General features: G+C 34.3%; 1 protein-coding gene across 1 annotated transcript; it reads left to right on the top strand.

The window, feature by feature from the left end:
* Positions 1-1302: 1302 nt before the first annotated feature.
* Uhmk1 (U2AF homology motif kinase 1) lies at positions 1303-22290 on the top strand. Its single transcript, XM_005340950.4, has 8 exons — positions 1303-1736; positions 3001-3293; positions 4299-4490; positions 6534-6628; positions 13005-13081; positions 13169-13267; positions 14872-14960; positions 15511-22290. The coding sequence occupies exons 1-8, from the start codon at positions 1469-1471 to the stop codon at positions 15655-15657; spliced, it is 1260 nt and encodes a 419-aa protein (XP_005341007.1). The 5' UTR covers positions 1303-1468; the 3' UTR covers positions 15658-22290.
* Positions 22291-23022: the final 732 nt, after the last annotated feature.

The raw sequence follows: 23022 nt of genomic DNA, 5'->3' as shown, positions 1-23022 counted from the left end.
GCTGTCCTCACATGATAAAAGGAAAGGCGAGAAGATCAGGGTGGAGCTCACTACACCAGAGGTTCCTGACTCCAGGGTAAATGATGTCACTGAGAAGTCCTGTGATAGCTGATAAAGATTGAAAGGGGGGTCAAAAGTCCCCAAATTTAGTATATATAATAGAGCTGATGAACAGGGATTCAGCCAGCGGAAACAAGGATGCACTCAAGCTGGAGAGCCTGATGAGGACCTGACATCCCATCACTTGTCATCGTTTCCTGATCCTCTGCGTGATCCTCACCACTCTTCAAACCCTACAGCCTCCTCTGGACCCTGGTGAGAGCCACAACTTCTCCCTAGGAACCTCTCCTCAACCCCTTGTCCACTCCACACCAGGAAAAGCCTGCCTTGGTTCCGGACCTGGTCATCACGATCTAAGTGAGTGTACATCTGCTGGACATAAAGCCTAAGGTTTAAGACTTTTAAACTTAGCATACAGAAGAAATATCTGTCATTAGCCTGTCATGATTAAGTGTGTTTATAGTACTTACAATTAATCTAGAATTGTTTGCAGTGAATTGATTATGTCTATTGCAGTGCCTAACATTAAGGATTGTTGTTTTCTGGATTAAGAACCTATAGAGTGGAATTATATTGAGTAATTTGAGTGAAAAAAGCATTGAAAGGGGCAAAAGCGCATGGACATTCCTTATTTCTCCCCTCAACTGCATATGTTGCAATTTTGCCCTCTGACAACAAAAGGAAAAAGTAATTACTGAAAAGAAGATTATATTTTAAACAAACTCTAGTTTGTGAAATGATTCATATTTGCCACATTCGTTAATTAATAAATTTTTGTTAAATATGTAAAACAATAGAAAAAAAGAAGATGGTTAAAGATCCACTTTTGCTCAGGTGAATGCTGTTTGAGGAAGCAGGTACAGGTAAGGTGAACAGAGAAGGACAAGCATCTGGTACCTAATTAGGGCTAGAGATCAAGGGGCCTGGAGATGATGGTAAGCCCTCTCCTTTAGTAAATTGGGATATTTCTCTTGGGATTCCTTCTGTGAGAAATTAGGAAGAGTTTTATTTTCCTGGGTTCCTGTTAGTGAGACAGAGTGCCTCAATAAGAAAACTGACCAGATGTAGTTTCAGGTAATGCGTGGGACCGTGGTTAGCACTGGACCTGGAATACCAGGTACCCGGTAATTAGGTTTTACCTCTTTAAGGTCCTTCTCTCCGGCCCCGCCCCTCCTGGGCCCGCCTCTTTCAGCCTGTGGGATGGGTTTTCCTTCATTTCCTGCTTCTGAGACCCGGGCGCGCTCTGGTTTCCGGTGTCATGGCGGCCTGAGGTCCCGGGAGCTGGTGAGGCGGCTGCAGGCCCCTCCCTGCGGAGCCGCTGGTCCGGCGGGCGGGGATGTGACCGCGGGTTCTGCTGGCCTGCCTCGGGCGTCCTCTTAGCTCCGGAGTCGGCCCTCAACCCGTAACCATGGCGGGATCCGGCTGTGCGTGGGGCGCCGAACCTCCGCGGTTTCTGGAGGCCTTCGGGCGGCTGTGGCAGGTACAGAGCCGCCTAGGCAGCGGCTCCTCGGCCTCGGTGTATCGGGTGCGCTGCTGCGGCACCCCCGGCTCTCCCCCCGGAGCGCTCAAGCAGTTCTTGCCTCCAGGAACTACCGGGGCTGCGGCCTCAGCAGCGGAGTATGGTTTCCGCAAAGAGAGGGCGGCGCTGGAGCAGTTGCAGGGTCACAGGAACATCGGTAATTGTCACTGTCTCCCTTCTCTCTTTGCTCGGGTCCCAGTCCAAGCATTTACTTCCTCAGCCTGGCTTCCCGTCTTTCGTCCTTTAGGCTGGAGAAGCGGGTCCGGCCTTCTCATTATCTTCTGATGCCGGCCCTTTTCCCATCGTTCTTTCACATTTTTACTGTCTGCAGTCCAGTGGAGTGGTGGTCTGCTCTGTACAGTGTCACATAGTAGATGCTCAGTAAATCCCTTTGACCTCTGGTCTCATCGAAGATTGCTGCACTCGTTAGCATAGAGAAGTATCTTCTTTAGTAAAAGGGAGTATGCCTTTGCCAGATTGTCACGTCTTGTGTGTAAATTTTTGAATCTTTGCATGCCAGTAGAAAATGGGAACTATTCTAGGGTATTGACATCAATGCCAACAACACATAGAGATCAACATATATAGATAGGGTGGATTTGGAAGAAATGACTCAGTATTACATAGGAGTCTTTATGGAAGTGGGAAATTTAAGAACATCTTTCTTTAGTAAGACTGTTTCATGACTCAGATATTCAGAATGTAAGCTCTATAATGATCACTGATGATTGATCTGTGAAAACAGTCTTCATTGTCCTTACACCAACAGAGAACTTACAATTGAATATAGCTTTGGTTAATAAAGGAAAGCCTTACTAACTGGCAAATACTTAATTTAAATATTTAAAGTTTTAAATTTAAATAATTTAAAGTGACCTGTTTTATAATACCATATTAGGGATGAATTTCCTAATGTTAGTGCTGCATTTTTTTAAAAAAAAAAAAGTTTTTTTTTTTTGTTTTTTTTTTTTAGCTTGCAATTTAATGTATCACAATAACCTTGGTGTTGAAGGAAAATTTTTGCAGGCCTCAAGACTTGTTGAATCTCTGCAAGATTAGGTTTAAATGTCATCTAGAAAGAATTAATCTCTTTCAATATTTAGAGTATAGAGTGCTGTTTTGGGTCAAGAAGCAATCTTCAATTTGTTTTGAAGAGAGTTTCTACAATTGGAACTTTTACTTTCAATAATTTTTGGCACCCTAAGTATGTATTTACCCACCACTGAATATACAGTGAAATCAGCTGTTGAAGATTATTATGTCCAAAGTTCTTATTCATGGGAAAAATAATGGAAGCTTGCTTGCTCATCAAAGTTGTCCTCATCTAGATTATCCTAGATTTGTATTGCAAAGTCATCTGCTTTTAGTAATTTACTCTTGAGTTTGATTTTTAAATTATTATAATTCATTTCTTTTTCTAGTGACTTTATATGGAGTCTTTACAATCCACTTCTCTCCAAATGTGCCATCGCGCTGTCTGTTGCTTGAACTCCTGGATGTCAGTGTTTCGGAATTACTTTTATATTCCAGTCACCAGGGTTGTTCCATGTGGATGATACAGCATTGTGCCAGAGATGTTCTGGAGGCCCTTGCTTTTCTTCATCATGAGGGTTATGTCCATGCAGATCTCAAGCCACGTAACATATTGTGGAGTGGAGAGAATGAATGTTTTAAACTCATCGACTTTGGACTTAGCTTCAAAGAAGGCAATCAGGTAAGAAATCTTTTTTTTTTTTAATATTTATTTTTTAGGTGTAGATGGACACAACACGATGCTTTATTTTTATGTGGTGCTGAGGATCGAACCCAGGTCCCGCGCGTGCTAGGCGAGTGCTCTGCCACTGAGCCATAATCCCAGCCCCAATATCTTTTTTTTTTTCCTTACAGTTTAAAAATCTAGTGGTCTAAACCAAATATTCTTAAATAACAAGGGTAGTTTAGTAAGGACTGAAGAGGCATTTCTGTCTAAAATACTGAAATGCCTAGAGTTGAAACAAAGCAAAAAAAATTCAGTGCCATGGGCTGGTGATGTGACTCAAGCGGTAACACGCTCGCCTGGCATTTGTGGGGCGCTGGGTTCGATCCTCAGCACCACATAAAAATAAAGATGTTGTGTCCACCGAAAACTAAAAAATAAATATAAAAAAAATTCTCTCTCTCTCTCTCTTAAAAAAAAAAAAAAGAATTTCAGTGCCACCAAGCAAAAAAAAGAACATATGTTTGTGTCCGGTAGGAAGAACTAGTGAGGTACAAGAGACCTTGGGAATTAATATAAAGACTTAACCTACATAGAATACCTTTTTTTTTTTTTAATTTTGTGAGCATTTGGTTAATTGCTGACTTACTATTCCTGGTGTCTTCAGTGTTGGTGCTCTACTTCATGGCAGAATGCATGTGATAGGTTTGGCACAGCCTTCATTCTTAGTTTATCAGCTCTTTGCAGAGTATTCTTATTTATCAGCAGTACTTACTAGGTAAACTATTTAAAGACAACTTCTTTATGAGTAGCAGTGTGAAAAGTGTAGATCTTGCCTGTGAGAACTTCCCTGTTAATGAACCAAAGTATTGTAGTAACCAAAGACTAAAAATTTTGGCATTCAATTTGGCAGTGTTTTACTCCATGTTTAGAGAACTAAATACATTGTAAAGATAGGGCTTTAATGTTGTAATGATGGTGAGCAGCTTTTTATTAGTTGTAATTTGTATTCATTTTCTTTAGGATGTAAAGTATATTCAGACAGACGGGTATCGGGCTCCTGAAGCAGAACTGCAAAATTGCTTGGCCCAGGCTGGCCTGCAGAGTGATACAGAATGTACCTCAGCTGTTGATCTGTGGAGCCTAGGAATTATTTTACTGGAAATGTTCTCAGGAATGAAACTGAAACATACAGTTAGATCTCAGGAATGGAAGGTAAACTGTACTAGTGTTTTGCTTTGGAGTCCTTAATTAATTTAAGTGTATTGAATTTATGATAATTCTAATTGAGGAATCTATTTGCATCCTCTCATCCATACTCTTTTGTCATACTGATAGTACCTTCAATGCCACTTATCACTCCCATGGCTATCCACAGACTAATGAGCATTACATTTTCACTGTTACTAGATGGATTCTGGCATGTAGTAGTGTTTGATAAAATGTTTGAATTAATGCATTTTCCCAAGGAAGCAAAAGTGATTTTTTTTTGTTATATTAGGTTCTGAAGTATTACTAATAGAACCATAAGCTGTAAGTTAAATGAATCTTTACATAATGCTTTAAACTTTGTAGTTTTAAAAAGTATTTTAATGCACAATCTCATTCAATTCTCCCAACAATTCTTTAAGGACAGAGTGAATACTGGTTATTTTTGTTTTGGAAATGAAAACTAGAGGCAAAGATAGGAAAGCTTGCTCCATATTATATAGTTAAGTGTTCTAGACTTGGCTCCCAAATTTTGTTCCTCCTACTCAAAAGTTAGAGTATTTTCCACAGTTCCACATTATGTTGTAATTTATTTATATACCATGGGTGAATATGGTGTAATGACCCCTATTTATTTCATTGTTTCTGTGAGAACATGGGTTCTAAGTTCTAAACTTCTGATCTTTGAATGAACTATTTTGTATGTTTTCTTATGTTATACACATAAGAAGAAATAACTACAGCATGTTTTCAAACATATTTTGGGACTTCAATGTTTTGATGACATTAGTATTCTTTCACTTAGATGTTTGATAAATAATATAATGCTTTCAAATTATTAGCTTTGATATTAAAGGACAATATTGGATATTAAGTGTTTAAATATTAAGCAACAATTATTTTTTTGAGCATCTAATACATAGTTTATGGCTATTATAATATAGAGAGTTTTATTTTCATTAATTTCCTCCCTCCCAAGGAGTACTTAAGAGCCTAGCAGACATACCTCAATGCCTATTTTTGGCCAAAAAATGCTGCCATGGGAGTAAAAGCAGTATTTTTTTTTTTTTTTAATCCCAAACAGTTCAGGAGACTATTTAGTCCAGAGGCTGAGTATTATTCCTCTAGTGCTAATTCAAGTGTAGATCTATTACTTGAATTAGCTTTGACTATCTTTGAACCCCTGGATTGTATCTGCTTGACCCAGAGCTCAACAGAACTGGATTATAGTAAAATTTGTGTGAAATTTGGAGGCATGATATGTACTAATGGAATCCCAAATATAAGCCTATCAAGGTAAAACATCTTTATTTTGTTTTACCACTTTTACAGAGACAGAATTGCCAGGTGGACTCTGAAGTCAAACTATTGGGGTTCATATCTTGCTTTCACCTCTTACTAAGTTATTTATTTGGATTTGTTAAACCATAGTTAACATTTTTGTAAATTTGGGGTAGTAATAACATATCTCCTGTGAGTATCAAGGTTTAAAAAGAAATGCTAACTTAGTTTTTAGCATATTTAATGGCCTATAATAGGCATTCAATAATTTTTGGTGATAGTGATGGTATTAGGTCTTTTTACTCATATACAATTTTACATGCTGAGTTAGCATAGTACTCAAGAAAAAAATTTATATTCCATGAAGATTTAAGGTATGAATAATGTGACAAATAGTAACACTCTCATTTTCTGAGTGACAGTTTTTCTGTCTGAAAATCAGTTGAAGACTCAGTCACTAGACACACTGATTCACCCATTACACACTCATTTTCTCACTTTAAACTACATTTTATTTGGTTCTTCAGTTTTATTCATTCATCTAGAGGTTCATTAGTGCCACATATAGTTAGGTGCTGAGAATGGGGGAAAAAAAGTTCCTTGTCTCTAGAAAGTTATGATTATATATATAGTCCTCTCCATTAAGATTATAAGCTCTCAGAATGTTTTGTGTTGCATGTTATTCACTAAACAGTGTTATATGCCTAGTAGTCAATAAATACAAACTGAATTTAATAGCCTAAGGAAGATGTTTCTTCTTTTTTTTAGGCAAATAGTTCTGCTATTATTGATCACATATTTGCCAGTAAAGCAGTGGTGAATGCCGCAATTCCAGCCTATCACCTAAGAGACCTTATCAAAAGGTACATTGTCTGTGCTGTAAATTTACTTTGTGTTCATCTACAATGTGAAGCCTTTTTTTCCTGAATGGATTTATTATTTGTGATTTTCTTGATCTTGTAAAGGTTTTACTCCCTTTGAAATAAGAACTTAAGATATTCTACATAGGCTAGCTTCTTATGAGAACCAAAAATATTTAAGTACTTTTACAAAATTTGGTTTCAAAGGAATGTTCTTTTGTTCATGGTGGGTCCCATATGTTAAGTTCTTCCTTAGTTATTTATTCACCAGAAGATAGATGCTGGGGCATGTACTTTTGACCTCTTGTGTACTCTTCATACTTGATGGAAAATATATTTTTTAAAAGAGGATCTTTAATAACTGAAGGCTGAGTGTGCTTTTGGACTTCAGGAAAAAACTCTTGAATAAGGTAGGTTTAATTATATTTTGTAATTACTACCAGAACTCTCTGGGAACAGAGAGAGAAAGAGCATTTCCAATATTTGAATAGCTCCAAATACAGTAGATGTTTTGAAAATAAGAAATATCAAATAATGGGCTTTTGGGTTTTGAGCCCCCTTGGTGGGCTTGAAATGAATAAACAAGTATGCCAGAAAAGGGTGAATCTCTTGGTTAAGTAAGCATCTTAGAGTTTCTTTGGAATTTGGCCCTATATACATTCAAATTAGGTGTTTTTTAAAAAATTTATTTTTAATTAATTAAGATTCAACAGACAGTTGGAAAAGTCTTAGAGTCCAAACTTTATCCAGTTCCTCCCAATAACATCCTATATTACTGTAACACAGAATCAAAACCAGTAAATTGACATTGTTATAATTCACATAATTTATTTAGGTCTAATTTTATACATATTTATATGTATATATTTTTAAATTAGTCTTAAATAGCTATTTAGAAACTGATTGATATTGCATTTTCCATTGCAATTACAAATTGCATTTTCCATTGAAGAGATAACAGTGTAAAATTATGTAATTGATTTTGGCCAGTAAGTCAAATAGATTTAAGTTCTAGTTTTGAATACTTTTTTAAGTAATAACTTACCTCCTGCCCTTTCAATAATACTAATAATACTGAATATGGAAATTACCAAAAATTTTGATAAGGAATACAAAAATATAACCCAGACTTCTAATGGTAGCATTTTGGTGAATTTCCTTATGTTTTCTGCATATTGAATTTTGTGTCCATGCAGCTTGTTTGAACCTTTTTTTTAATGTAGTATAAAACAGATACTAAAATGCTAGTGTGACAACATGTATATGCGGGAACATTGTAATCACTATTCAGATCAATAAATAAAACTTTGCCAGTTACCCCTGCACTTCTCTATATATCTAGTCCCTATTTCAAGACTCTATTCCGCCCCTAATAGTAACCACTATGCTACATTTGTGGTAATCACTTCCTTGATTACATTATAGTTTTATTACCCAAGTGTACATCCATAAGATGTTTAGTTTTGCTCTTCTAAAAAAAAAAAAATTATTTTCAGTCTCTTAATCCAAAGGGTACCTTTCCATCTCTTTCGCTTTTTCCCCCACATTTTTTATTGGTGCATTATAGTTGCACATAACGATGGGATTTGTTGTTATATATTTGTACATGCACATACTATAATTTGGTCAATATCCTGCCCTGGCACTTCCTCACTCCCCTCCTTTCACCCTTTGGTCTGTCCTTTCCTCTACTGATTGATCTCCCTTTGATTTTTATGAGACTTGTCCCCACCTTTCTTTTCCTTTTTTATCACTAGTTTCTGCATATGAAAGAAAACATATGATCCTTGACGTTCTGAGTATGATTTATTTTTTGCTCAACATAAAGGTCTCTAGTTCCATCCATTTTCCTGCATATGAGATAATTTCATCTTTTTTTTTAAAATGGCTGAGTAAAACTCCATTGTGTGTGTGTGTGTGTGTGTGTGTATTTAATCCGTTCATCTATTGATGGTCAGCTAGGCTGGATCTCAGTAATTTGGCTCTTGTGAATTGTGCAGCTATAAACATGGGTATACATGTCTGCTTCCCCCCAACCCTTTTAACATATTTATTGTACAACCTGGATTGTTGGCTCTGTATAGTTTTTCATAACCCAGATCTTACTGATTTTTGTATGATTATAATTTCACATAATTCTTGGTTGTGTGTGTGTGTGTGTGTGTGTACGTGTACATCATACACATGTGCTGTTGAGGTTGGACCACCAGGGCATTGTGCGTGCTAGGCAAGTGCGCTACCACTGAGTTGTACCCCTTGCCCCATATATCTGTTTATTCTTATAAATTGATAGATATATCTAGAGGGTTTGATTAATTTTTTCAAGGCTGTAGATAGTATTGTGTTCTATCATAAGTTGGCACATAATATGTTTATCTCAGTTTTATGAGTTAGCAATTGTTGGTTCTTGATGCTTACATCCATTAGAGATGTTGATGCTCTTAATCTGCCATTTGTTCTTCATTTGGTTAACCAAAAACAAAGTTAAAAACTTGATTCTCTCTTTACTAGTTTTCAATATAATGAATTGGTTCCTGTCAGCCTCCAAAAGAGATTATTCTTTTTTAAAAAAATTCAAAGATTTGGGAGGGAGCAGGGGATTAGCCAGGATGGTAGAGTTTGATAGACATCATTATCCAAAGTACATGTATGAAGATACGAATTGGTGTCAACATACTTTATATACAACCAGAGAGATGAAAAATTGTGTTGTATATGTGTAATAAGAATTGTAATGCCTTCTGCTGTCATTTATTTTTTTTAAAAAAATTCAAAATTGCAGGGCATGGTGATACAGACCCTTAATCCCAATTGCTTGGTAGGCTGAGGCAGGAGGATTGCAAGTTTGAGGCCAGCCTGGGCAACTCAGACCCAAGGTCAAAATAAAATGGGCTGGCAATGTAGCTCAGTGGTAAAGAGCACCTGGGTTCAATCCCTAGCACTTGGGAAAAAAATTCTTTTTTTCTTAACTAGTTAATTTATTTTAATTAGGTAGGTGTAACAGCAGAATGCATTTGGATTCATTGTACATAATTGCAGCACAACTTTTCATGTCTCTGATTGTATACAATGTAGCGTTGCACCATATGTGCAGTCATACCTGTACCTAGGGTGTCCATCTCATTCCACCACTTTTCCTGTCCCCCATACCCACTCCCATCCCTTCCATCCCCTTTGCCCAAAGTTCCTTCATTTTACCGTACCTTGCTCCCCACCATTATGGATCAGCATTCATTTATCCGAGAGAACATTCCGCCTTTGGTTTTTTGGGATTGGCTTACTTTGCTTAGGATGATAACCTCCAACTCCATCCATTTACCTGCAAATGCCATAATTTTATTATCTTTTAATGCTGAGTAATATTCCATTGTGTATATATACCACAATTTCTTTATTCATTCATCTATTGAAGGGCATCTAGGTTGCTTCCACAATTTATCTATTGTGAATTGAGCTGCTGTAAACATTGATGTGGCTGCATTAATAGTATTCTGATTAAGTCCTTTGTGTATAGACTGAAGAGTGGGATAGCTGGGTCAAATGGTAGTTCCATTCTAAGGAACTTTTCTAAGGAATATCCATACTGCTTTCCAGAGTGGTTGCACCAATTTGCAGTCCCACCAGCAGTGTATGAGTATGCCTTTTCCCCCACAACTTTGCCAACACTTATTGTTTGTATTCCTGATAACTGCCCTTCTGACTGGCATGAGATGAAATCATAGAGTAGTTTTGATTTGTATTTCTCTAAATACTAGAGATGTTGAACATTTTTTCATATATTTGTTGATCAGTTGTATATCTTTATGAGAAGGATCTGTTCAGCTCCTTAGCCCATTTATTGATTGAGTATTTTGGTTGTGTTTTTCTTTTTTTTGGTGTTAAGTTTTTTGAGTTCTTTATATATCCTGGAAATTAGTGCTCTATCTGACGAGTGTGTGGCAAAAATTTGCGCCCAAAATGTAGGCTCTCTTTACCTCATTGATCATTCTGTACTACAAAGCTATATAACAGAAACAACATGGTATTGGCACAAAAATAGACATGTAGACCAATGATACAGAAGAGAAGACACAGAATCAATCCCACATAAATACAATGATCTCATACTAGACAAAAGAGCCAAAAACATACATGGGAGAAGAGATAGCCTCTTCAACAAATGGTGCTGGGAGAAATGGAAACCCATATGTAGCAAAATGAAACTAAACTCCTATCTCTCACCATGCACAAAACTCAAAGTGGATCAAGGACCTAGGAATTAGACCAGAGACCCTTTGCCTAATAGAAGAAAAGGTAGATCCAAATCTTAATAACGTCGGATTAGGGCCTGACTTCCTTAAAGGATTCCTAAAGCACAAGAAATAAAATCAAGAATTAATAAATGGGAGAAAAAAATCTAAGATCATTATAAACTTAAATATATTTAATGGACTTAAATATATTTGATGTGCTACAATCCATTCCAGTTTTTATCCTGTTCAAAGCTGAAACTATCTCATCCTTTATGAATGGGAAATCTCCATATATTGGTTTTGGCAGACATTATTTTTGATAGCTTCTTTTTTGTGTAATATTAAAAGATGTTCTCATTATTTTATACATTTTTTGCCCCAGACCTAGACTTAGTCATTTTTCCAAGAAGCCTGGTTTCTTTTAGTATTTTAAAACTACGCTCTGGATATTAGGAATACCCCTTACTGCTGGGGTGGTCATTGCCTTTATACATTTTAAGTTAATGGAGTTCATGCTGATATTTCTAATTCAAATTCATGAATAGAGGTTTTTACTTTCCTTCTATTTTATATTTGTATCTTCTTTCTTCTACATCAAGATTCTGGTTCTTAAGGACAAAAAGAATGCCAGAATTAGAATATAATAATGAAGTTAGGATCTTTCATACTTTCTCATTTCACCATTTTATCTTTTTCCCCCCTTAAAAAGTCTATTAATTTTACCAGAATATATCTTAATTTGATTGTTTCAGTAGTTTCAGGAAACTGAGATGCAGTTCAGTGTGTAATTCATATCTTAGAAAACTGTTTTTAAATTATACAGTTTTTAGTATTTTGTTCTATGTAATTTTTCTCTTCCCAGGCACTCATATGAATGTTGGATTTTCTTCCTCTAAATTCAGTATTATGACCACTCTTTGAATCTTTTTTTCTGTCTTCCATTATTTCTTTTTGATTTTTAAAAGTGTTCATATTTCTGCATTTTCTATTTTTTGCAGTTTCTCTACAATAATCTTATTTTATTAAATCTTTTTAAAATTTCTAATTATTTCCTGAGTTTTCTTACCTAAGTTTTGAGACTAATTTTGATTTTTATTACTCTTTTAATCATATATTATTTAAAATGCCAGTTTATTTTTAAATGGTAGATTATAGTATTCCTTCATATTATATTCATATCTTTCCAGCATATGAGCACTGTCTGAGAAGTATTATTTTGTAATTCTTTTATATATAATAAATTAGTTATAATTCTTTTATTGTTACACATTTTTATGTGAAGCTTATTTTCCTAAACTTGTAGAAGGTATAGTAGGGACAACTTTTCTAATTATACAAAGCTTGCTTTTTTTTTTTTTTTTAAATAATGCAATGTTAAAGTCTTTTTCTGAGATCTCCTGCCCCTCCCCCACCCTTTGCTGTTTTCTGGTCTCTTGTCTTGCTCAGAATGGATTCTATTCTGATTTCTTCTCATTGTGGGATTTTGCTAGTTTGTTTTAAGAGGTATTAGTGTCTGGATTATTCCACTCCTTCAAATTTTACAGAGGCTGTCTTATCTTCACCTCATATTAAAAAATATAGTCCGGGGTAGTTTTAGCTGTTTTTATCAAATTACCCTGCTGTGTTACCCAGTGAGTCTCTGATGGCCATTTTGGGTTATTCTTTTTTCTAGTTCATCAGATGAACAGTTGCTTTCCTCTGCTTTCTTACACATAGATGCTGATATGGTACAAGTCTTCTTGCTGTTGATCTTTAATCCCTATATTTTGTTGGAGATGGGTTTTTGGTTTTGCTCAAGTTGTTTTATTATCAGGGAAATTTGACAAGATTCATAATTACCCTGCCACTATCTTCTTTTTTTATTGTGTTACCCTGAATCTTTGTCTGACTTTTTGTCACTTAGTGTTATAGAATGTGGATCACTTTCTCATTGTTTCATTTGTTAATCAAAATCATTATTTAATCATAGTATGATATATTATAGATGTGTTATGATTTATTGTACCATTTACTCATAATAACATTTTATAGGTGAATGATTCAATAAACCATGCTAGTTAATGCTGTGATGAACTTTTTTTTAAAAATTGTTACATTTTTCAGAAGATTTGACAGTTATTGTAAAGACACTGATTTTTATGTCTTAGCATGCTTCATGATGATCCAAGCAGAAGGATTCCTGCTGAAATGGCATTGTGCAGTCCATTCTTCAGCATTCCTTTTGGTAAGCTGTATATGTCTTTATTTTTTTCCATCAATTTATTTGCGGGGGAGGATTTACATTTAACCATATTTTAATGAACTTTAACAGCCCCTCATATTGAAGATTTGGTGATGCTTCCTACTCCAGTCCTAAGATTGCTCAATGTGCTTGATGATGATTATCTTGAGAATGAAGAAGAATATGAAGGTCAGTGCTACCTAAGTTATATTTTAATGTGTCTCTCTTAATTAAGTCTGGAGTAGACATATATTCAAAAGATTCTCTTATTTTTCCTAACTTACAGGAAAGTTTAATGAGAATATTGAACTATATGATCTTTAAAATACACCTTTTGAATAAGGTCCTTTTGGCTCTTTTAGATCTTTACTAAGTTAATTAAGAAGGTTAGTTTCTCCAGCAACTCTCTCTCTCTCTGATCTGTCTTTTCTGGCCCTTCTCCATGCTTCATTTCTTCTTTTTAGTTTTCTTTTTTGCTTTTAGCAATTCATTCACTCAAGACCTATTTACTATTTACTATGTGTCATTGTGGGATTACTGTTTTTAATATAGTAAGGGAGTAGTTGTGATAATCTGAGAATAGGGTAACGTACAGGAGGAGAGGAGAAGTGTTTAACCCAGTCTGAGTGATTGGTGAGGGTTTGTCTGTAGATGTCAAATCTGAGCTCAGAGTTGCTTGGTTAAAAGTTGGAGGGGTTGAAGAAGAAGTAACATAAAGAGATAAACAGAAAGTGTGGCAAATTCAGAGAACAGCAAGTTGGCATGACTGTATCTTGAGATATATGAGGGAAAAGCAATTAGTTAAAACTGAAATGGTAGCTGAAGTATAGATCTAACAGACTTGATTGCTGTGTTTGAGAATTTGGATTTTATCCAAGAGATAGTAACACTGGAACATAACCTACATGAAAGAACACATTGTAGGCCCTCAATATTTATCTTAGAAAGGAAAGAAATGCTAATTAAAACCAACTGTAGTGTCTTTGTTACCCAGGACATTATCAGTGATTAAAAACATTTGATTGATACTCTTGTTGGTAAGGGTGTAAGAAAATAAGATATTCTCATATATTACTGGAGAAAGTTTATACTGGTAAATCTTTATGAAAGGCGGGTTGATAATTCTAGCAATTACTAATTTATGTCAGTTTTTACCAGCAATTCCATTTCTAGAATATCAACTGAGAAAGACTCAGATGAAGTGAGATATGTATAAATTTATCTATTGCAGTATTGTTTATAGTGTCAAAAAGTTTAGAAACAGTTTAATTATTCATGAATAGGAAACATACCAGGTAATTGATTGAACATTCATAGAGTAAAGTACTGCTCAATCAAAAAACAAATGAGAAGATTTTATATAATGATATAGAAAACTCTGATAGATATATTGTTTAATAAAGAAAATACAAGATTTAAATTCTTACTTTAAGCATATAAAATCAAATTTACTTATATAAGCTGATGATATTTATGGCAGGATACAGAAGAAACTGATAATGTTTGTTGCCTTCAAAAGGGCCATAAAATAGCAATTGGGAACATGGGAGGAAAATTAAATACTTATTTTTTAAAATTTTGATTTATTATTGAGTGTTTCAACTATTCAAAACTTTAAAGTTAAAATATGGAAGGAAAAGTATTAAACTATATACTTAAGCTTTATTTTTGAAGATAGGGAAAGTGATTTCATTACTTAGATTTGTATTCCTGAATTCTTTGATTTTAAATTCTCAAATGATGAATGATTATTAATACATGAAAGTGGTTGCTGTTTTGTGTTTTAATACCAGATGTTGTAGAAGATGTAAAAGAGGAATGTCAAAAATATGGACCAGTAGTGTCTCTGCTTGTTCCAAAGGAAAATCCTGGCAGAGGGCAAGTAAGTGAATGTATTCATAATTTCAGAATTATTCAGAGCTTATTGAAATTTTTCATTAAGTGTGTTGTATAGAAAAACATACACAAAAATTAGTAGTTTTGCTTTATGAATAATTATTACTTTCTTGTCTTTTACTTTTTAAAAAAGTTCTATAGTGTGCTTGCTTTTATTTATCATTTAATTTTTGTTAGGCTATTTTATAGTTCTGTGAACTGATAGTATACTTACACAAACCTAGATAATAATAGCCTTTGAAATACCTAGGCTATGTGGTATTGTCTGTTGCTGCTGTCCTTTAAACCTGTACAGCATGTTACTATACTGAATACTATAGGCAGTTGAAACACAACAGTAAGCAGTGTTGTATCTCAGCATAGAAAAGGTACAGTAAAAAACTGAGCAGTATGAATATTTCAGCTCTATTGTAATCTCTTGGGACCTGAAAACATATTTATGTGGAATGTGACTAGCATATTCATTAAAGTTGTTAAAGCACTGATCTAAAACAGTTAGGGACATGAAGCTTCTTTGTTTTTTTCTCTCCTTTCAGGTGTTTGTTGAGTATGCAAATGCTGGTGATTCCAAAGCTGCTCAGAAATTACTAACTGGAAGGATGTTTGATGGGAAATTTGTTGTGGCTACATTCTACCCGCTGAGTGCCTATAAGAGGGGATATCTTTATCAAACCTTGCTTTAATTAGTAACCTAAGGACTATTTCCTGTTTCTCCTCTTCCATTTCTTGGATTATTGTATTCCACATCTGAATGCAGGAGTACTCCTTTACCATTTCAAGGGAATACTTCATATATTTATTTATCCTACTAATGTGCAGTCATTGCCCAAGCAATGTTGCATAAAAACATTTGGCACCGAGTAGGACAAGACCTCTCAGCTATACATTGAGGGGTTTTAGAGCATCCATGTCGGCAACCTTTTCTCGTGCAGTAGGGCAGGTGCTGCTCTTAAGTATGTAACCTAAACAGATATTAGTTATTTCACGTGACTATGAAGCAAAGGTGAATAATATGTTGTAGTGAGTATTATTAAATTTGTTAGGGTTGGTGACATCAATTACAGATTATTCCTTTATGTTATCAGGTGGTTCTTATTGTTGATATCCATATCTGGCACTGGATGCTATCGATAATGTTAAGTAATTGTCAAGCCGCAGTTACCTACTGTGTTCTTAACACTGAGTTGTGAATTTTTTTAAAGGAGTACTGTAGTACTTAATATTCCTTTAAAGAAACTGCAGTGAGCCTATCTACATTTTTTTAATATTATTAAGGCTTTTAAAATAGAAAGCTGATGCTTGATCTTGCACAATTTTTATGTCTAGTATGTTTGCTTGAGTGAATGTGCAGGTGTGAAAGACTAGAGAAAACTTGAGTCAGTGTACTTTATAGTGTGAGTCTTGTGAGCTAATACAGTCTATACCCATCTCTTCCCTATCTGTTTCACACTTGTAAGATTTAAGATGTATGTGTTTTAAAATTGGTCTGTCTGATAGAATGTAAATGACAAAACAGTCATTCCTGAGAGGCTGAGAACAAACTGGAGTCTCTAGATCAGAGTTGTATTGAAACTATTAATTCTATTGGAACAAAGTAAGTTTAGGTACATGTTAATTATCTCATCCTTCAATCTTCTTTAAACATTTGATTGGCTCATCTTTTTATACTAAATCTCCTGTGATAACTGTTAGATTTCTCAAAATGTGATTCTACCAAGTAGGATGGAAAACTGAAGTGGATCACCAAAAAAGTGGGGGCGGGAGGGACAAAAAAGCAAAGAGGGCAGATAATCAAGGATCCTTTTTTTTTACTTCCTTTTATCTCTCACTTACTTTCCCAGCATGCCCTTGTCTTCCCTTTCCTCTATGCTCTACCTCTGTGCTTAATTGAAGACAAGCTAGAGGAACATCATCGCAAGTGGTCTGGTTTTTGACTTTAGGAAGTAAAGAAAGGTGAAGATTTAAGACAAATGGAATTAGAAGAAAGAAAAATTCAAATCTTAGAAGGATTTATAGCAATCAAATGTTTTCATGAGTAAAAGTTGCCAGTATGCATGAGTTTATGGATACAGGTTGATTACATGGTTTTAAGGATTATAATTATGAATTTTTCTCATTTTATGATTGTCCTTAAAGGTATAAAAATTAGGAAACCTTTGTAAAGCACTGATTGTACAAAAAAAAAAAAAGGACAAGTTATGTACAGATTATGGATTTTTTTCTATTTTCTTACCTAAATGAAATTTTTATTTATTAATTTTTTTTCCCTCAGGAAAAAGTCTTTTATATCTTTCCCTGTTGGAAGCCTCCTCATGTAGGCTTTTCTTGTTGTGCCATGCAAATTATTGAGAGCCCAATTAGAATCTGTATTATAGGGCATGAATTATTTTGCCTCTTCACACAATCACTATTTGACATTTTAGTTGTTACCAAATTATTCAGGGCTCTCCCTTAATATTTATTATGAAGCCAAATTTGGTATAAGGAGGCTGACTTATGAATTACCAAAGGGTCTTATACTATCATCCCTGATACGTGCCCCTAGGAAGAATAACTATCCTTTTTTATTTTGGCTCTTTTGAGCATTGATTGATTGATTGGTTTGTTTTCAAGTCAGAATTGAAGGGTAGAACCAATATTGTGATGACCTAAGCTTTCCAAAAGCATAATTCTTTATATGGCTAGCTGCTTCTTAGAAACAGTAGGTCCTTATGCATATTCCATTAAAAACATTCTACAGATGAATTCTTTCTATGGGCAAGTATTCTAGGCTAGCACATGTACCTCTTTCCCCTACCCCTAAAAAAAAAAAAAAAAAAAAGAAAGAAAGAAAAATCCCTGCAAATAAACTGCAGATAGGCTTTTAAGCTTAGTCATGCAGTATGCTGCTAACATTGATGCTGTACTTCACAGCATTCTTTGATCATCTTATTGCAGATGTATTCATACATATATTAGTGTTTAACACTGTAGAATTTTATTTCAGAAGATGCTAACTAGATTTTTAAGGGAGCTGAAGAAATAATTGATGAGTCTAAGTAACCATGCATTGAATTAAATATTTTATATGAAAGCCACGAAATTTTAAAAAAGATACCTACCATAACTTAAATTATCATTTATAGCTCTTAGCCCATTCTACCAAAGATGATCTTTGCAGATTCTCCCTCCCTCTGATATTATCAGAAGTTTAATCTAAATATCTTCTTAAACTGGAAACAAAATATTATGCAATTTTCTTGATTCTTTAAGGATAAAATACACAGGAATTCTTCAAAGTTATTGAAAACCTAGAAATTTTCTTTCTGAGAAGCAGGGTAAAGAGGTGAGGTTTCATGTCACTTAACCCCTACCCTTGGGGACAAATTTTATCTCAGGTAGTTTTCCTTTCCCTAAAATAATACCTGTGCTTCTTTCCCACTCACCTTCCCAATTTCTTCTTTATTGTAACATGGTATAGCCATGGTACATTTCACCCTAGAAAAGGCATATGAATTGTTTATAGGAAATTTTGGGTTCTTTAGAAGCATATTTGGAAGAAGTGACTAAGTAGCCACTATTCAAACTATAATGCTGTATTTAGAGAAGAACAAGAAGAGTAAGACACCTCAATGAAATAGCACTAGCTAAAAGTATTGGCTGCATTTTAAAGGAATTGAAAAAATTTGTCCTTTTGCAATAAGAGATCTGCATTTATCACTACTGAATGTCTTCCTTGTTGTATGGCCATCAACATAGCAGCTCTCTTTAGAGAAATTCCTTTTCTGCTGTACCTTGAGCCAAAACTATGGCTGCTTTTAGAACAAAAACCTTAAGTATACTTTTATTCATCCTTCTTTTTGTTTTAATTGAGAGAAGTGTGGCCTTCTTTTTGGTACTCCAGCTGCTAAAGAGTGTTGAGATATGCTAACCTGCCAGCAGCAATGCTGCCACATGGAGGAAGTTGAAGAAAAACTACAGGCCTGATACTTGATTCTGTCTTGTACACTGGACTATCCATCCCCCTGTAAGGGCATCAAGTTACTCATATTATGTTTCATGGCTCTTTTTGAGTTAATTCATCAAATACAGGTGACTAACATCATTTTCTTAGGCTTGTTTTCTGACTTTCTAAATTAGGCTTATCTTAACATAATTTTACTATCAGTTATGCTTGGCAGCATGGCATTTTAAAAAATAATTATTGAAAATCTCTGCAGTAACTGATAATAATTAAAATAATACAGTTACTGGGTGAGGGAGCCAGGGAGACTCTCAGTAACCACGTTTTACCTAGACTCTTATGCAAGGGTACATGCTGGGTGGTTTTATTCAGATTAGGGTACAGATGGAATCACATCATGGCTTTTAGTCTGGAGGATGTGTAGATAGTTAAGGATTTGAGCAAGTGCCTTTTGTTTCCTGGGAAATATTAACACTCATCTGGGTGAAAGCTTCCCAGATGATGATTAATTGCACCTCCAACTTTTTCTGGAAAGAACTTTTGGATGGAGTCATATAATGTTAAAAAGTCTAAAATTTCCTTGGTATCTTTTTTTTCTGTTATATGTAAAACTATCATATTTAATTTTATTCCAGTATTATGTCTGATGGAAAAGCCAGGTATCTGGCAGAAAATTCTTCCCTGGATCTAGCTTCATTTTTTAATGGCAGATTCCTTCCTCAAATTTTACTACTCTAGCTCTCTATTTCAAGTGTGATCACAATCAGACCAGTCTTTAGTCATAGTTAGCTCAAAAGAATTCCCATTTCTTAAGGTGCTCACTGAATCACCTTTATTTTGAGATGGTAGTCTGTCAATTTAGAATTCATTAGTAGCCTTCTCAATGAATATACAAATGTTGAGTATTCATGATAGGGGAGCTCATCTGAGGCCTATGGTTATATTTAGATTTTATATTAATCATAGAGGAACATGGACATTTTGATTTTTAGAATACCCAGAGTTTTAAAGATTCAAGTTAGCTTCTTTTCTACCTGATACCACAGAATGTATCATGTTATCATAGCCACTTTCCCCAAATGTTAATATTTTTGAATTATGTGATGACCAGTAAGTAGATTCACAACATATTCAGTTGACAAATATTATGGATATTTAAGAAGGTAAACAATTTTAAATATTTTTGCTGTGATTTTTATAGGAGAAATGGGCTGTAAAAGAAATATCTGTGAGCTGAGAGCATTTAGGAAATTTTATATTTTATAGGTGATCATTAAGGTGATCTTCAGGATATAAGATATATAGTTTACACAAACTTTGTTCTCTTAATATGAGGTTCTTATTATTTTCTTATAGCTAGCACTTTCATTATTCTTTGTACTGCTTATGAAGATTATTGTTTTAAATTTGCTTTATTTGCGCTTTTCAGATAGTTGTCATAATCATGGCAGTTGTGCTTGTGGCACCATAAATGCTGGAATTCATGGGAAACTTACCAAATGATTGCCCCTATTTTATTTCCCATTAAATTGGGTAACTGCCACAGTAACCTGAAGAAAACTTGATGACTTTTTGAAGACCATGTATATTTTATGAACTGAGTTCATAATATTTTAATTTAAAGGCAAAGAGAAACATTCTAATTTACCTTACATGACTATTAATCTTTGTGATGCAGAAGAGAACTTATTTTGTTATACTACTTTGTATAATGAAAATAAGTCACATTCTGGGAAAAAAAAAAAAAAAAACCCAGAATTGTTCTAGTTCTTTTTGTTTCTTTTTAGGAAGTCCTCACATAAAAATCAGAGCTACTTCCTATAGTAAGCTATTAGTGAGAATTATTTGTAGTCACCCTTTTTATCCCAGATTGCCTTCCTCTTTTAATTTATTTCCCCTTTAATTACATTCATGATATCAGGACAGTGAGTATATAAAAACAAATGTAGTGAGGTATTCTCAAATCATGCATATATGAATTCAGAATTTCTTCAGTTATTCAGATTATCTATAGTTATTTTGTTGGCATATATTTTCAGAAGATTGCCAAATTTAAGGGTTAAAAAAAATAGATGAGGGGAAGAAAATGACTCCCTGAGTGGTATTTATAATCTTATGTATACTAATCATTTATTTTTTAAAATCTAGACTGGGTACCTGCATTGCCTTTCCTATACATTCCTTGTTGTTACTTTCCCAGAAAATTATTTTAAGAGTTTATAAAATCAGATTAAATATCCATTTTCAGTTTATCCTGATTTTTAATAGTAAATATTGGAATTCCAGCTTTTTTGTATTTGGTGTTCACTAACCTGTCATGCACATCGAGGATCAGAAACTGGGGATCAGCCATCTCTCTGTTTCCCTTTGCATATTGGGTTCAGTGAGTGGCATTAGAATGCACTAGCTGCAAAGTTACAGCACCTTATGGAACTTAAATAGTGTTTATTTATTATAATTTTTAAAAGTTAATCTGCACTTCTGGAGATTACTTATTTTACAGAGAGTAAAGCTGTCACATTTTGTCCAGAAGGATTTACTCTTTTCATTCTTAATTTTTTTTCTGAAAAATTTCAAATAACTTAACATTCCTTAACAGTGTGGAATCTGGGGTACAAGGGATTCCCCTACCCACCCCCCAAAGGCTCCATCTTTGCTATATTTTAAACACTCTTAGAAATCCCATTGTAATCAATAAATTTTAAGTCTATGGCCTCCTGTGTCAGCACTGGAGTGGTTGGTTGTGAATAGTAAAATCCATTTCCCCTTATGCAATTGCTATTTTTTTGATTGAGTAGGTGTCATTACAAAATATGTGAAAGATCACTTAAACTAAAGCCAGTTATGAGGAGTGTCCTCTTTTGGAGGTTCACCTTCACCTCAGAACTGCAAGAATATCACCTTGCACAGTGAATAGCTGTCTATAACATTTCTACCAGTTGTTTCAGTAGCAAATTGGTCTTGGCATTTCTTGGCACTATGGTCTCTGATCTTTGTGATGTCTTATAGTTTGTGAGTTGTTTTTTTTGTTTTTGTTTTTAACAAATAAGTGGGACTATAAATGTAGATGTATGTCAGTACCAAGAAGTTCTTTTCAAAAACCCCTCAATTTCTGATTTCCAAAGTCTTTCAGACTTGCTGCTTCTTGCTGAGTAGCAAAGAATTTTATTTTCCACTTTCCTATGTACCTAAAAAGTATAAACACTGCATTTTGATGGACTGTATTGCGTACTTTTTGCTGAAAACTTTTTCTGTAAACACAATTGCCTTGTTCAGTTTTGTTGTAAACTGACTTACCATAAGATGCACTGTTGATATGCTTTCTGATGTGTGTTTGATAAGAGTGATAAAATAAAGCTTAAAAATAAAATAATTGGTTTTTCATTTCCAATATTTTGTACTTATGTAATATATAAATATATACTATAATATTATAAATATATACATATAAGGTATATATATGTGTGTATATATATATATATATACTTCATATTCAGATAAGAGCTTAATGTAGTTGTGATTTAATTTTTACTAAAAAGCTATCATTGAAAAAATTTTTATAATTTAAACTTATCTCTGAAGAATGTTTTTTTCATTTTTGGAATGATACTGAAATGTAGGGATTTTTTTTTTTTTAATGTCCTTCGTATTGTAGAAATAGCCTGGCCTAATGAAATCACAATTGGGATTTGTGTTCTGATCTTGGCTCTATCAAGTTGGATAGCTTTAATCAAGTGACCTGATTTTGACAATTGTTGTATTTTATGTTGTGAGAACCAATAGTAATAAACAGCCTTCAGTTATGGAATATCAACTAGGTGAGGGATACTGTTTTTCATAGTTTATATTATGTTTAATGTTCTGTTTTTACATATGGGAACTGAGGCTCAACATTTCATAAAACTTTGAGATAGTATTCATTTACTAGCCTGCTCAGGAAGGGGACTGATATGTTATTTCAGGAAATTGATGACTGATCTGATGAGAAATTCAAGGGAAAAAGTAAAGAGGGACACCTTAAGAGACTGTTTTCAGAACTCAGTCTATTGATTACAAATGTTTAAATCAGCAATTTTCACACTATAGTGTAATAGCTGGGAAGGCT

Source organism: Ictidomys tridecemlineatus, chromosome 11, assembly GCF_052094955.1.
Source record: "Ictidomys tridecemlineatus isolate mIctTri1 chromosome 11, mIctTri1.hap1, whole genome shotgun sequence".
In the NCBI taxonomy this organism is placed as follows: Eukaryota; Metazoa; Chordata; class Mammalia; order Rodentia; family Sciuridae; genus Ictidomys; species Ictidomys tridecemlineatus.
This window is presented reverse-complemented; position numbering and strand designations above follow the sequence as displayed.

Bases quoted from the DNA above. Each gene is read 5' to 3' on its own strand.
- Uhmk1 (XM_005340950.4), top strand. From the start codon at position 1,469: ATGGCGGGATCCGGCTGTGCGTGGGGCGCCGAACCTCCGCGGTTTCTG. The intron at 1,737-3,000 runs GTAATTGTCACT...TTCTTTTTCTAG, and splicing joins GCAGGGTCACAGGAACATCG to TGACTTTATATGGAGTCTTT. The intron at 13,082-13,168 runs GTAAGCTGTATA...GAACTTTAACAG, and splicing joins ATTCTTCAGCATTCCTTTTG to CCCCTCATATTGAAGATTTG.